Source organism: Symphodus melops, assembly GCF_947650265.1.
Source record: "Symphodus melops genome assembly, chromosome: 16".
NCBI lineage: Eukaryota > Metazoa > Chordata > Actinopteri > Labriformes > Labridae > Symphodus > Symphodus melops.
Genome location: NC_136706.1, coordinates 10947105 through 10961656, shown reverse-complemented (window position 1 = coordinate 10961656; position 14552 = coordinate 10947105). Strand labels below are relative to the sequence as shown.

At 42.9% G+C, this 14552-nt stretch overlaps 1 protein-coding gene across 5 annotated transcripts in view; it reads right to left on the bottom strand.

Annotated features, from left to right (window-relative positions):
• Positions 1 to 14552, bottom strand: part of rabgap1 (RAB GTPase activating protein 1) — a 67743-nt gene that overhangs the window by 49262 nt on the left and 3929 nt on the right. For 2 of the 5 annotated variants that reach the window (XM_079364254.1, XM_079364255.1), the window contains exons 2-7: positions 9796 to 10059; positions 7062 to 7091; positions 5716 to 5977; positions 5394 to 5607; positions 5075 to 5249; positions 451 to 611 (exon numbers count right to left, since the gene is read on the bottom strand). In XM_079364254.1, the coding sequence (XP_079220380.1) occupies positions 451 to 611; positions 5075 to 5249; positions 5394 to 5607; positions 5716 to 5977; positions 7062 to 7091; positions 9796 to 9948 (995 nt within the window). In that variant the 5' untranslated portion in view covers positions 9949 to 10059. The remainder of the gene's footprint in view (positions 1 to 450; positions 612 to 5074; positions 5250 to 5393; positions 5608 to 5715; positions 5978 to 7061; positions 7092 to 9795; positions 10060 to 14552) is intronic. The other 3 variants (XM_079364256.1, XM_079364258.1, XM_079364257.1) reach the window with 2 other exon arrangements.

Below are 14552 nucleotides of genomic sequence, written 5' to 3'. Positions count from 1 at the left end.
TATTTTATTTTGAATTATGAATTTGAAAACAAAAGTGTGATTCAAATTAGCATGATTTTAATTTCACTAGTATGTTTCCCAAAACACTGTCAGCTCTGGAAATGGTGCCAACATTCAAAAAAAAAAAGTATAATACAACTAAATTAGTTCTGCCTGTATCTCTATGTATGTGTTGTGGGTAATTTGGTTTAAAGGTGTGTGTGTGTGTGTGTGTGTGTGTGTGTGTGTGTTGCTAATTGCTAATACAGTGAGAAAACTCTTGACATAAATGTTGTTGTAAATAATTGGTGCAATACAAACAAAAAATTGAGCATTGATATTGTTATTGTTAAAATGGGACGCTTCAACTATCACTGCAAATGACTGAAAAAAAAGAAGAAAAAAAAACAGGGCACAACGGTCTCATCTCAAACTGCAAGACAACACGTTTGCATGTACACCATGTCTCACCTGAAAGTGCCCTTCCCATCATCCTCCTTGATTTCCAGGCTGACAGTAAAGGTAAACAAGTCGCTGTCAGGTGTGAGAGGGGCAGTCTGCTGAGATGACAGGATTGCCTTCTTAGCTGACCTCCGAAATGCTGTGGCAAAGCTGTACAGTATCCTACTCACCTGCAGGAGAGAGGTAAAAGACAACAATTATAGTGTAGAATATATTTAGTTGGACGTTGTAAAACTGAGGTCAATACTGTACTGTCAGAAATTGGAGACGGCCACTACGCCCTAATCATTAAACATCCATCGACCCTCGTCAGACGCATTTTTTCACGATGAACACGAGAGTTCCAAGTACAGCACCTGGTGAATATGTAAATTGGTGACTTGACAGGAAATACTGGGAGGACAGAATCGGCGATGACGTGAAGCAAAGGGCCCGGGCAGGACTCGAACCCACAGTATAGTCGGCTATAGCCTCAGTACATGGGGTGTGCAAAGTAACCCATAGGCTCTCGATCGCTTGATCAGTACGTCAGTACAATTCTATGTTGACGTTTCTGAGTGGGTCCCATGTATAAACCACCATCCTTACTATGTGGCCCTTAGGCTTAAGAGAGAACGAGCTAGCTTAGCTTCATGGAAGGAGAGAGAGTGTGTCCGCTTTGAGATAGCCAGCAAGTTCTAGAACTACCTGCATACGTATTAGTATTTATTTAGGTTTTGACATCCACCAATCTCAGTGTTAGTAATATCATAAATACTTTACAATTGACAGTGTGGAAAAACTAAAGCCACTTTGATTCTTGAGCTCCAGTGAGGAGGTTTTTCTGTGTTTTTGAGTGGGGTGTGTGGGAGGCAGCGTTAAGACTGCCAACTTTGACAAACTGGGTGGTGATGATGTATTTGTATTTACCTAATGTTATTTTCCTCCAACAAGACTTTAGATGTGTTGGCTGCGCTCACAGTCATGATGAAGTATTCTATTGTATTTGTGATTATTCCAACACAGACATGTGTGTGCGATAACAAACAGAGTGTTCCCCCAACTGGAGGCCCACAGCACAGTGGTTTTTGGATCATCTCTTCTTCTGGTAAACAGCAGAGCCTGGGGGGGTCAGTGACTGAGAGATGGTGTGGGGAAATTGCTGTTATCAATAAATAACAACGCGCTTTTTTTCCCCCTTTTACTTTTTCCACAGGCCAGAATTTGAAGCAGCTTCTAACCTCTCCACACAAAGCCTTTGTTATGTTCTTGGGACAGTAGAGGCATGTTAGGGCATCGCAGGGGGTTGATTTATTGAGAAACAATGTGGGGCTGGATAGAAGAGACGGGGAATAAGCAGAGTTTGATGGGGGGTAACCCCCCTGTGTTCATAGTTTATGGTTAAATAAACAATAGAATTGTTGTTTTCTGCAGCTCCAAATCGATCCTGGAGCCAACACCGACCACTTTCAAAAGTCTACAGAACAGTGAAGGAGCTCTATCCGCACAGAGACATGTGCAGCAAAAATACCAACCTGGCAAGTGATGAGTATAGTATATTTATCTATATAGTACATTTATAGAGTATATTTCATAACCTTCAGGGCTAGAATAACCTTCAGCAGCCGGTCAGTCTGCAGCTTACATACAGCCGGTTTCCCACAGACTCACAGTGTAACAGTGGTGGTCATACATTTGTATGTTTAAATATCAGGCAAATACTCTATTCTTTAACAAAGGTAATTAACAATATGTAAATTAACCATCTGGTGATTTACAGGGAGACCAGGAAAGGTCTGTTTCTTTGTTCCTCTGCAGAGCATGTGAGGTAAACCTCTCCTGCCTCTTAAATACTTCAAACTAAACTGTGCTCAAATAAATTCATTCCTTCTGAAACAGGACAGTTGATACGCTTTACTCACAAATGTGTTCAGCCTTATAATGTGCAGTTTTACAAATCCGCAGAGGACACATTTAAACACTACTGCTTTAACTCTCAGAGCTCTTATGAAAGGTAATTGCATAACACAATTTGGTTTTGGAATCAGGCTTTATCTGAAAAATGTGCAGCTTTTTAAGATCTGGAACTTATTACGCCTTATATTGTTTTTACTTCCCCTACAGGATATTGTATTGTTTCTTACTTGGCACCATTGTCTTTAAAAACTGACTGACACAAGTCTTTGAAAGAAATGACCTAATATCACGGCAACAATCTATTTGCAACGCTCAAGTTATATTTTTAAACATGTGACCTAATTTGTGTTTGTCGCTAAAATGACTCGAGCGAAGCCGTTCTATTAGAGTTCGGCTGATTTGAATCTAAGTGCACCTGACTGGGAGGTTCGGCCCACGGGAGGCAGAGTAGGACAAAGAAGGTAGTGTACTGTGTGTGGGAACAGATCTGCTTCCAACTCAACACATCTGTTTAGAGACAGAAATACAGCAGAACCTCCTTAAGAAGTGTATGATTACAAAATCTGCAAAGAAGCCAACTCACTTTACCTTCAGCTTCTTTTCCTTTCTTTTTTTTTAAATGTTAGTATTCTGTAAACAATGTGTACACATACGGTAATACTTTTGCTGTCACTCACAATTTCATTATTTAATTGGGTCACTTGATGGTGACCGGATTGGAGCTTGTATATCCCTTTTCTAGTCAGTTCTGACAGCTGAGGTAAATAAGGCATCAAAAAGTTCCAGTCCAGATGTAAAGTCCTGCCATAAGTTAACTTATGAATGGTAAAGTTTATTGTGTGTACACATTTATTACAATTTAAAATTTAAACATTTATAATTAGGTATTATAGTATCGTATAGTGTGCATCTTTTGGTACAGCTAGATTGACTATGTTTACATGCACACCATATTCCTGTATTAATCAGAATAATGACAATATTATGATTGCGTAGGAGTCATGTAAACACCTTTTTCTAATTGTCATAAACCGATTATGCTAATTTTTCTGATTATTAAAACCCTGGCAAATGCCTGTATCGGCACAAGTATTTGGTCATGTAAATGCGTTAGTTGGAATATGCTCCTGAATGTGCCACTTCAAGGATTTTGTTGTACAGGTAGCACATGTCTGTCTGTGAAGAAGCTCAGTGTGCATGTGTGTGGGTGGTGTGTTGCGAGTGACGAGAGAGAGAAAACGAGGCGGGAATATTCCAGAAGTTCAGTCTGCTGAGCATGTAAACACCTTTTTCAGAATATCCGAATATGGACCTGAATAGGAATATGGTGTGTGCATGTAAACGTAGTCAATGTTGATAGATTTTAAAAGCACAGTTTTAAATGTAATTGACACACACACACACACACGTGTTAAAGAGCTTTTAAGGTTGTTTAAAGTTGCTCTTAAGGTTGTGTTAGCTGCCATCTAGAGCAGCCCTTTTTGAAGAACACATCAAACCAACTCCCTCTCCTCTTATCGTGATAATGACAGAACCTAAAAATTAAAAAAAAAAAAACTCAAAGCATTGTAGACTGGTTTGTTGTCTGGACGGTTCAGAAGGACAAAGAGAGGCGGGGACGAGAGGTAGACTGTGGAAGTGGAGAATAAAGGAGGAAACACAGACACATATTTCCAGTTACTAGGTAAGAAAGTGTAGTAGGATCAGTGTGTGTGTGTGTGTGTGTGTGTGTGTGTGTGTGTGTGTGTGTGTGTGTGTGTGTGTGTGTGTGTGTGTGTGTGTGTTTCAGACAGGGGCGTCTAGATACTGAGGAGTGGTCCGACGTGGGTCTGATTTAGAAGCGTCTGTCTGGTGGGGCTCTCACTGACGCTGAAGGAAGAGTGCTTCCACGAGTGAGGAATCAGGTCACTGAACATCGAGCCGACACTTTCACCTCCTTTCTATGTGTCGACTTTTTTTGGGGGGGACATTTCTGTTGAACCTACAGCATCAAAACGATGACCATTTCCTCTCCTCTTGCCTGTAAAAGGTGGCTGTAGAGATTTGTCTTTATGTAAAGCGCACAGAACATATTGTAGCCTGAAGTGCATGACAGAATGCCTCTGGGAGCACAGAGGGAGCTCCCACACTGAACCGTGACAGACATGCTGCATGGGGATCAATAATTGAAGACAAGGTCAGCCAACACGAGTGTGTGAACATGTATGAACTCGAGTGGGAGACTCTGACAAACACTTGAACATTTTGCTCCCCCCTTTGGTTCACTTTTCAAACTGCAGCAACGTTACAGTGATTTAATGGATGTGATCTTGTGCTCAATCGACAGAATGATTACACTCTGATGTAAAGCACAAGTCAGGGCCCATATTTCTACTGAAACAGGTTACGCTCTATGTTCTTATTCTCTTTGGAAGCAGCTGGGTGGTAAAACTAAAGCCTTTGTTCCCAGTAAAGAAGTTCAGGGGTAAAGTAACAAAAAGGCTTTCATATCCACTTAATCTATCAAAACCCAGACTGCACATGCCTCAATGTGAACTTCACACTTTCAAGTAATTTGGCACCTTACAGAACAGTGGAATTCATCCCCCCATTATTAATACTGAAAAGGTTTTAGGAAGGGGTCTGTCAGTGCCCGGCGTGAACAGCAAGAATGATTTGTTTTTGAAGACAGAATCATAAAGCTGCGAGTCCGTCTGTTTGACGGAAAAGTATCATGAAGTTATTCCGGAAGCCTCACCGCTTCTTGGATTTGACAGCGGAACACGTGGATCCGGAAGATCTCGGCGTTGTAGTGGCTCTCAGTGAAGGCAAAGCAGTCGCTCTCTGCTGTGCCGTCATGGCCCCGCACACAGAACAGAATCTTATAGATCGGATAGTTGGCGATCTCTGTGTTTGCATGAGGGTCCAGCAACCTGTTGGGATGAATGTAAAACATCATTTAAATGTGTACGTGAGATGTAGATGACATGTGACCACTTACATTCTTCATATGCATAAAGAGGCCCAGACTAATCTGGGAAAGGTGGAACTCATGATCCATATGTTCCTTCCTTTACCTGACAGTGCCTTCAGACACGCCTGGCACAGACAGTGTGACATCCAGAGGGACTTGGCACTGCCCTCTGAGGATGCTCATCATACGGAGGGCCTCCACCTCACTGCGGGGAGCGTTGACCGAGGCACACCCAAGATACGTCAGCTGGCTGAACACAACACTGTCCTCGTCTGGGATGGGGCTGCAAGGACTGCCCTCTGATGAGGATTCATCGCCTGTAAGGGGAGGAGAGGTATCATCTTGAAGGATTTGGTTTAATGACGAAAACCTTTAATGTCTTACAAAAACACAAGAACGACGAGAGAAGCCACGCCGCGTCTCACCTCGGTACGACCTCTCATTCAGCTCACTCTCCTGAGCCGTCTGAACAGGAAGCACCATCTCGAGCTTGGTCGGCGTTGGTGCGCTCAGAGGGTCTGTGCCCAGAGGGACAGGTGACGCAGTCGTGGGCAGAAGGACGTGGTCGCCGACGCCCAAGTTGTCCATCCCTGCTTCTGATCCGAGCCCAGTGTCAGCTACCGATGGGTCCATGAGGACATCCTCTAACTCCCTCTGGAGCTGCTGCTCACTTCCATTGCCCACAATCTGATTCATACATGAACACACACACACACACAAACACACACATACACAAACACATACACACAGGAGAGGTAACACACACACCACACACAAAGAAAGAGGCACAACCACATCAAGGAGCAGGAAAAAAAACTAAGAAACAAAGCAGCAAAAGTTCACGAACAACAAATATGGACTGTTACCAAAAAAACGTTTAATATGTTGTTTTTTTTAATGCAAAAATTCAAAATGCAAAATTCAGTTTTATAGTTTCTAACATTTTGCAGGTTCTTTGCCTTGAACGGTGATCTTACAATTAATTTCAAGTGATTTCAGGGAAACGATTGTCTGTTCCATTTTTTTGACATGCAGAGCTGTGTTTTTATTACATTTCATACCATGGTAGTGATTAGTAGGTATGTGAGTATACGTGTCAACACATTCAAAGAGCCATGCCAACACTAACTGTTTGAGCTTATTGATATAAAAAAAATAAAAAATAAAAAAAGACAATCACCAGACTTAATCTGGATAAATCCTGAGATGCCACAAAAGGAGGCAAAGCATTTTCCTGCAGCTGCAGATGGCCCTGCTGCACTGAACACAACACATATTTAACCAAGTAGGCTTCCCCTATTGTCAGCCAAAATGACTATCTGTTCCTGAAAAGGATTTGTGGGCGATTCATTGCTGTTAGACAAAAGCAATCATCTGTAGCAGAGTGGATTCTGCACACCGGCAAAATATGCAACTCGTGCTCGTTCATAATTATTCAAAGCGGATACCTATCAGTTCTATATCTAAAGTCACACATCTGACAAAACTGCATAACTATTCACTTAAAGTGAGCCTTATAAAGGTAGTGAAAAAAAAAAAAAAAAAAAGCCTCGGTAAGATACAACTATTGGGTTCAACTACGTCTATCTTTTATAGATGCTAACCAAGCTATCACTCAACAGCCGGCAAAAATACATCGAGTACAAGTAATCACAGACACAATCACCACGGAATCACATCACAGAAAGAGAGAAAGTAAATAGATACTGTCCAGAGAGGGAAGACAGATAGAAGAGGAGGACAGGAAAAGATAGTGAGAGAAGAGACTGACCTTAAAGCTGACCCCTTCCTCAGAAATCACCTGCATAACAAACAACAAGTTTAGACACACTGACTCCTCTCTGACTGGATGGGTGGACTGGGAGGGAAATATGCACAGAAACCAAAACATAATAAGTGGATGGTTGAGTGTCAGTGAATGGAGGGACTGAACCGTCGTATACATAGAAAAACAAAAGGTTTGTTTGAGGTGGTGCTGTTTTTTGTCCGTGGAGATCACCACAGCTTTGCTGCAAGAAACTGATCCCTCATCTCGATCAAAACACGTGATGTGATCCAACAGACTCTGTGCTCAAGACTGCTGCCTCCAAGCGCAGCAGGTGACAAGAGGAAGCGCTGTGTTGTCCTAGCCACAGTAAATACAACTTCCGTGTTCTGCTAGCTCCCTCTGCTGGTTACTTCACAACATTACAACAACAATGTCTTTACAAACCAACGCAGGGACAGAACTGATGGACACCGTTGAACATACAAGGAAGCTACTTCAATGAATATATTAAAAAGGAAACATTATAATGAGGAGAGGAGAGGACAAGACAGAAGAGGAGGAGAGGAGAGGAGAGGAGGGGAGGGATCAAGAGAGGAGAGGACAAGACAGAAGAGGAGGAGAGGAGAGGAAGAGAGGAGAGGAGAGGAGAGGTAGGGACAAGGGAGGAGAGGAGAAGAGAGGATGAGAGGAGGGGAGGGGACAAGAGAGGAGAGGAGAGGACAAGACAGAAGAGGAGGAGAGGAGAGGACAAGAGAGGAGAGGACATTGTGTGTCACATATTATGGTGAAATAGCATATATAGTATATACTAACAGGGAATTTGATTGACTGTAGATTAGAACATTTTCCTAAAATTAGGAAGCACTGACAAACCAGGGCAAAGTGGTTCAGGTTTCAGTTCAAGTTTCTTAAATTTTCCACTAACTTTTGGATTTCTAAGGATGTTAGTTTTGCCACTTACATGAAATAATACTAATAACTATTTTACTGACAAGAATTTGAAAAAAATTGCACGCAACTAAAACCTGGTTCCACTTCAGCACAGCTGCTACAACTCCAACCCAGAGGAAACACTGAATATACCAACAAATGACAATCAGAAAACTCAGAAAAACAAAAGTAATTCTTCAAGACTTTTCACAAAAATGGAGTGTTTTAGGAATTAAAGAGCTTCTTTAGTGTGAGTAAAGAGTGAGAAAAAAAAACACACACATCTTAGAAACCACAGGTAAACCAACTTCAGGAAGTTTAAGTGAGAATGCGGTTAAAACAAAGGTGATTAACCTCCTGGTTAGTGTGACACTTAGCATGTGAGTGTGACCCCTGAACTACAGTCAATCTATGCAGAGCTTTCTTACAGGCGCGCTGATGTGATGGGGCCGGGAATATAGAAGTTTTACTTCTGCCTACTCTTTATAGGACATTATTACTTTTGTTTTGTTTGAAAAAAAAAAATTATTGGTTCATTCTAATTTTGGGTTCAAAATAAAATGGGCAGAGTCATTTCTCCACCGATGCGCCGTCAGAGGTCGCCACAGAGGCGTGATGGGGGGGGAAGTTGGCTATGAGTAACGCCGGAGCAGGCAGGACGGATCATCTCTGAGTCTGTGTGTTTACACACTGTGCCCATCAACGTGATGCAACGTGAAACGTCACGCCGGGACACCAATGTTTCACCTTTGAGGGAGCAAAGTGTGATTATCAAGGCCTCGTGCTGGGAACTTCATTATGGCACTGGCATTATGGTTTTATTTTATTTAAGCACTTGTTATTTTAGCCTCGTTTTTTTCGTTCTTCTGTTTTTCACACCAATAACACCAAGACAAATTCCTTTTATTTGTAAATGTACTTGGCAATAAAAAGCCGTCCGAGACATTTGGCTAGATGAAACGACAACATGTAGCCCACAGTGCGCTCTGGGCCTCTTGTGAATAATCACTGATTTCCAAGTTTCTCTTTATAATCTGTGAAGCACCATACTTATTGTTTATTCTTCTCGAGGAAATATTTGTATCCATAAGGATGTTATAACATAAGTATCAATAGATTCAGATGGGGTTGTCACGGTGATATTATTAAGCTCACCGTGAACACGGTAGGCCATTATCACTACTGACCGAGAAGTCGCCTCGCCCCACCTCATGTTCAGCGCTTTAATTGTTTTTTTTTTAAACCTGTACAGTACGATGCGGCTACACGGGGGAAATTCGTACCCGCGGTTTGCAAATCTCCCATCTATGAAGGGGCGGCTTTCCTGAACTGTGTGCGTGCAGCCGTGCACGACGTTTATAAATCTGTGTGCACAGTGAGGTCTGGGAGGTTGTCAATGTCTGTGCAGTGTATCAGCTCCTCCCTCACTCCTATTGCTCTCACCTTCTGTATTCTGTAGTAAAACTGTGCTGGTACTGAAAAACGTTCAGTACCAGCACATCTTGTGCTATTTTTTTTTTTTTTTTCTGGGAGGCAAAAGACTTAAGAGGAGGAGATTCTGGTGCTAACTGCTGCTGTCGTGACACCGCTTTGTTTCAGCACCACGTCGCTGTCCGTTGTCTGCGTCATGGCGTGAACGTCGCCGTTGTGTTGTTGTGTAGTCACAATCAAACTAATCTCGCAGTCCAGATATTATTGTTAGCGAGCTAGCTTCTGCTCAGGAGCGCTACACTTTGACCCGTGCACCCATGAAGTTTCCTTTCTATCCCTTTGTGCCTGCATCCATACCTACACCAACCGTCCTTACCTTCAGTCCTGTCTTTTCGTCATCACTACCATTATTAGTGGAGGAGGGGGTCTCGTCCCCCAGCCGGGACACGAGGACAAAGTCCTCACTGTTGAGAGTGGACACTGAGTCTGAAGACACGCTTATCTTCCCCACTGAGCCCTTGTCATCCATGGCTGCCGCTGTATAAACTCAGCCACGCTGCTCATGAATGGAAGACGGGCGGAGGAGGAGGAGGAGGAGGAGGAGGAGGAGGAAGTGGTGGGAGATGATGAGCAAAATCCCCTAGAAAAAGAAACAAAACAAAATAAATAATGTAAATAAAGAAAAGAAGCAGAAAACAGTCATGATGTGATGAAATCCATGAGGAGCATCTTTTAAAGCAACTTGACTTTTTGAACGGCATCCTAGCGAGCTCATTTAAAAGAAAAATGTTTTATTGCTGTCTGTGAAGGCTTGAAGCTAACCAGAGAGTGGGGTCTGCAGAAGGAGAGGACAGAGGGTGCAGAAGAAAGGTCGAGCTGAACAGCTTATTTAAAGTGAAAGTGAAAGCTCCAAAGAGGAAGAGGGATGATCAGAAGGGAGGGAGGATCGGTGAGTCATTTTTTGGCCATTTTTGTGAATCTCAGCAGATTAAAGGAGATATGTTTGAAAGACAGCTAGATGCGATGCAGCGTCATGGTGATGTGTCACAGGGAGAAAAAAAAGAGTATTGATATGAAAGTTGGCTTTCCAGCTGGCTGCAACAAGCGTCTACCTCATCCATGCCAGTGCTGCATCTTATCAAGATTCAATTGTGGTTAACCAGCCAACTCCATCAAACACGTATTATAGACAAAAAAAAAATGATGTGCTGAATGAATTTACTTCAATTGCATGCACTGATTTCTGCATGACTATACTCCAGGCCTGCTGCCACCACCGCTAATAACCTGAGCTGAGATCCAGAGGGAGAACCGGCTGCACATTTACAGCTCTGCTTTCGCTCCAGCTCCTTGCACCAATGGAATCTTTCAGACGACATCGTATATCTGCACAAAACCAATTTCACACGATTCATTCAAAAAAATGTCGTCGTTCAAAAGGGCAGGGACAAAAAAGGCAGGAGGAGAGGAACTTCCAAAAGTTCCAAAATATGTCTGCGTGGAGACGTAAGAGCTGGCGCTACTTTTACAGAAGCAGAATGAGGTTAGCGTCTATTGGTCGCTGGAGAAAGCGAGGTGCCGGTGTGTGTAACACATAGAAGAAAGGAGCAACAGAAGGTTCTGGCAGACGCTCAAGAAGAGACCAAAACAAGCTATTTTTGGCCTTCTCCCTACCTCTACTCCTCTCCCTCTCATGCTTCCCTCTTTTTTTTTTTTTTTTTTTTGCCTCTCGCCATCCTTTTCGATTCTCTGTGCCCGCTACATCTCTCTCTCTCAACCTTCAATCTGAATCTTTATCCCATTCGTGCTCTAAAACAAGGGCTTGCCTCACTCTCTTTGGAAAAGTCGGAGGAGCAGAAAGGTCAAAGCGGTTAATAATGTGTGTATTATTGACGATAACATTGTTACAATGACCTGGAGTGAACCTCGGTGGGCGTTTTATTAGGCTGTAAACACAGAGCAAGACAAACAGAGCCGTCCAGCTTTGCAAAGCAGAAATGAACAAAGTGTTAGCTCAAGCAGGAAGACCGGTTATTCAGATAAATAGGCTGGATTTTTGCGTGAATGTCACAGGTTCAGTGGAGGAACCACATGCAATGTGTGTGTAAGTGTTGTAGCATCCATGCTAATTCTCAATCCCCTGTCCACGGGAGGCTGTTTCTCTCACACATTCGTTCCATTTTCGCCGCCCCCCCCCCCCCCCCCCCCCCCTCTCTCTCTCTCTCTCTCCCACTTCCACCCTCTCCCTGCTGCCGCGATCGGCTGATCTGAGGTTTTAACTCACAATCCAACCTGATTCTGTCACCCGATCATGCTGCCGAGGTCACGTTTGTACAAATCTGTTCACTCTCTTCCTCCGTCACTTGTGTCATTTCAGAGCGATCGCTGCGACCCTCGTCCGAGTTTGTCGTCTGTTTTATGTTCAGTAAGTTAAAGCAACATACCAGCACATGGTCAGCATTATCTTTACAGTTAACTCATTATTTTAAAGCTTCATATTTTGGGGGGGGGGGGGTTAAGTTTCAATAACCATATTTAACACTTTTTTAAATTTCATTAACAACAAAAGAAAAGTCCAGGGACAAAGAGCATCTGCCTCAGCTTCAACCTACCAAGGACTTCAGCATCAGTCCTTTCTTATCTGCTCTCTCTTTTAATCCTGAAGAGACATTGCAGATGTTTACTTTTGGCTCAAAGGCAGCTGATTTCTATTTTTAGCACACTTGTCCCCTCGGTGATTAGTCGACTTTGTTTCCTCACAGTCAGTGGGGATGAATGGGAGTCTTTCCATATTTTGGATATTGATAATATTGATTTTAAAGTGGAGCCATAGCATCACATGTAATACAACAGCTTCTGCTTTGATAGAGGAACACGTAAGAAATCAGACTAATCAACAAAAACCACAACAAGAGAAAGGATGTAGTCTTTCAATAGAGAAGGCAATTGGAGGAATGTGAAGGCTGCATTCTTTCAAATGGCCAGCAGGGGAGTCTGCATTCATTGCAAAAAGAAATCCACTTGCTATGAAACCATATGAGAAAGAAAAGTACTTAGCTGAGTGAATCCTCTCATAATCAAGGTATGGTGTTATCAACCAGTTTGAGATCTTTTTCAGTAAAGCTGATCATAAACATAAACAGTGAATGTTAATGGTCAAAGCCCGAGTGATGTCAGCCATCTGTTCCACCGCGATACTGGAAATGTCTCAGCCTCAGCACAGGCTGAGAGCCGGAGCTGAGGCGGTATCATTTAACATGTTAAAGCTTATAATGGCTTTTTTGGGGGGGATTTGGTGTGTATGTGACTTTGAGTGTTCGTGGAGCCAGCCTCAAGCCGACCCTCGAACAAACTGCAGGATTTTGCACCTCCACTTTGGCTTCATTTTTCGTGGCCACTTGGCTAAAATAGACAACTAAGCGTGGTTGACTTTAGTTCACAGTTACCTGTCGGCTCCCTAACGCTAGCGTTCGACGACCAGAATCGACACCTGCAGCGTACATCCTCCACGTCGTCTTAATATGTTCACATGTGGCTGCAGAACATGATGCAGGCAGCAGCTATACTGTACACTACTCCGGGCTTCAAAACTGTACAACTGCAAGCAATGGGTGACAAATAATACACTTTCAACTTCAACCAACATTCTGGCCTCTGAATGCCCACAATGTCAACGCGTTCAAACGGTTTAAGTTTGATAACTGAATATGTGACGGTCTTTCAATGCTGACACTTCATGTGGGCTGTTTTGTGAGACAGGAAAGTCACACACACGCACGCACACACGCACAGACACACGCACAGACACACACACACACACGCACAGCCTTATAATGGGTGCCTTGTCATGCTGCTTTCCTCGCAAGTCCTCAGTCGCGGCCCCTCTGCCAGCTGCCTGCCACGCTACACTGTTCTTCATCAACCTTCACGCTGCTGTGTTACACTGCTAACAACAACACACACAGACGACTGTCCATCACGCTGTTGATTGTGTAGCATCACCTCCAGTCTGCATGTTTTCAGAGGTACTTCCTACATGTCTTAAACTGGCAGACTTCTTTTCGGCCTGGGAGCATGTTTTATTATTTAACATTTAATAACTAGCGACAACCCTCCTTGTGATTTCCGGTCGTCTGTTTCACTATACTTTTTTATCTTTACTTTTAAAGTTCACTTGAAAACCTTGACTTTCCTCTAAGAAGATTCGATTGAAAGCAGCTTGTTGGAAAGAAGAGGAAAGGAGGGGTGAGGAGAAGAAAAGAGGGGGGGGAAGGAAGCAGGGAGCACTTTCCCCTGATAGAGCGCATTTGTTTCTGTCGCCATGACAACAAGGCTCCCGTCATTCAGTGTTTCATTCAGTCCAAACCACCTCTGGCAGAAGTGATGATACTCAAAGAAACAGTTTGACTTCACTCTGTTTCTCAGCCCGTTGTAGTCTTATTTTTGCTTTTGCTCTTTGCTCAAAGGACAGTTTTAATAAAGACACGGCCAGAAAAGGGATTTCCCATTTCAGTCAGTGAAGTCGTCACATTTCAGCAATCTTAACAGTGGAGGTCTGAATCCTGTAACAACTTCTTTAAGGGCTACTCGAGAATTTGGGACTTCATGGTGAACGCAACATGAGCATTAAAACACGTGGTGTGTCCATTTATTGCTGGGAGCTACCGATTTGAAAAATAAATCAGGAGGAGAATAAAGAGAGGAAGAAAATGTTCCTGATTTGACTCAAACAGCCATTGTGCCCGACAAACAGTTCAAAACAAACATTTCATTTCAATAATTCATGGCAGCAATTCTTGCTGGATTTTGTCACTTTTTGGCATCTTTTGCTTGAATAATTGAAAACATGCGATGACTTTATATGACATGCGATAGCATACTTAGTTAGCTCAGCTGCTGCACATAAATACGAAGTTCATGAGTGTTTTCAACAGCTGCAGGTTGCTAACCCATGCTTCATAAAAAGTTGCAGACACTTTGTGAACTGTATTTTTTTAGATTACAAACTGTAGTGTCAGGTGTGTGTAGCAGGTCTGAGGTTTAACCAACTCAGCTGACATGTAATGTGACAATTTAGGTTCAATGAGTCTGGCTGTTTCCTGCAATGCATCATCAGAACAGTATTAGGAAACG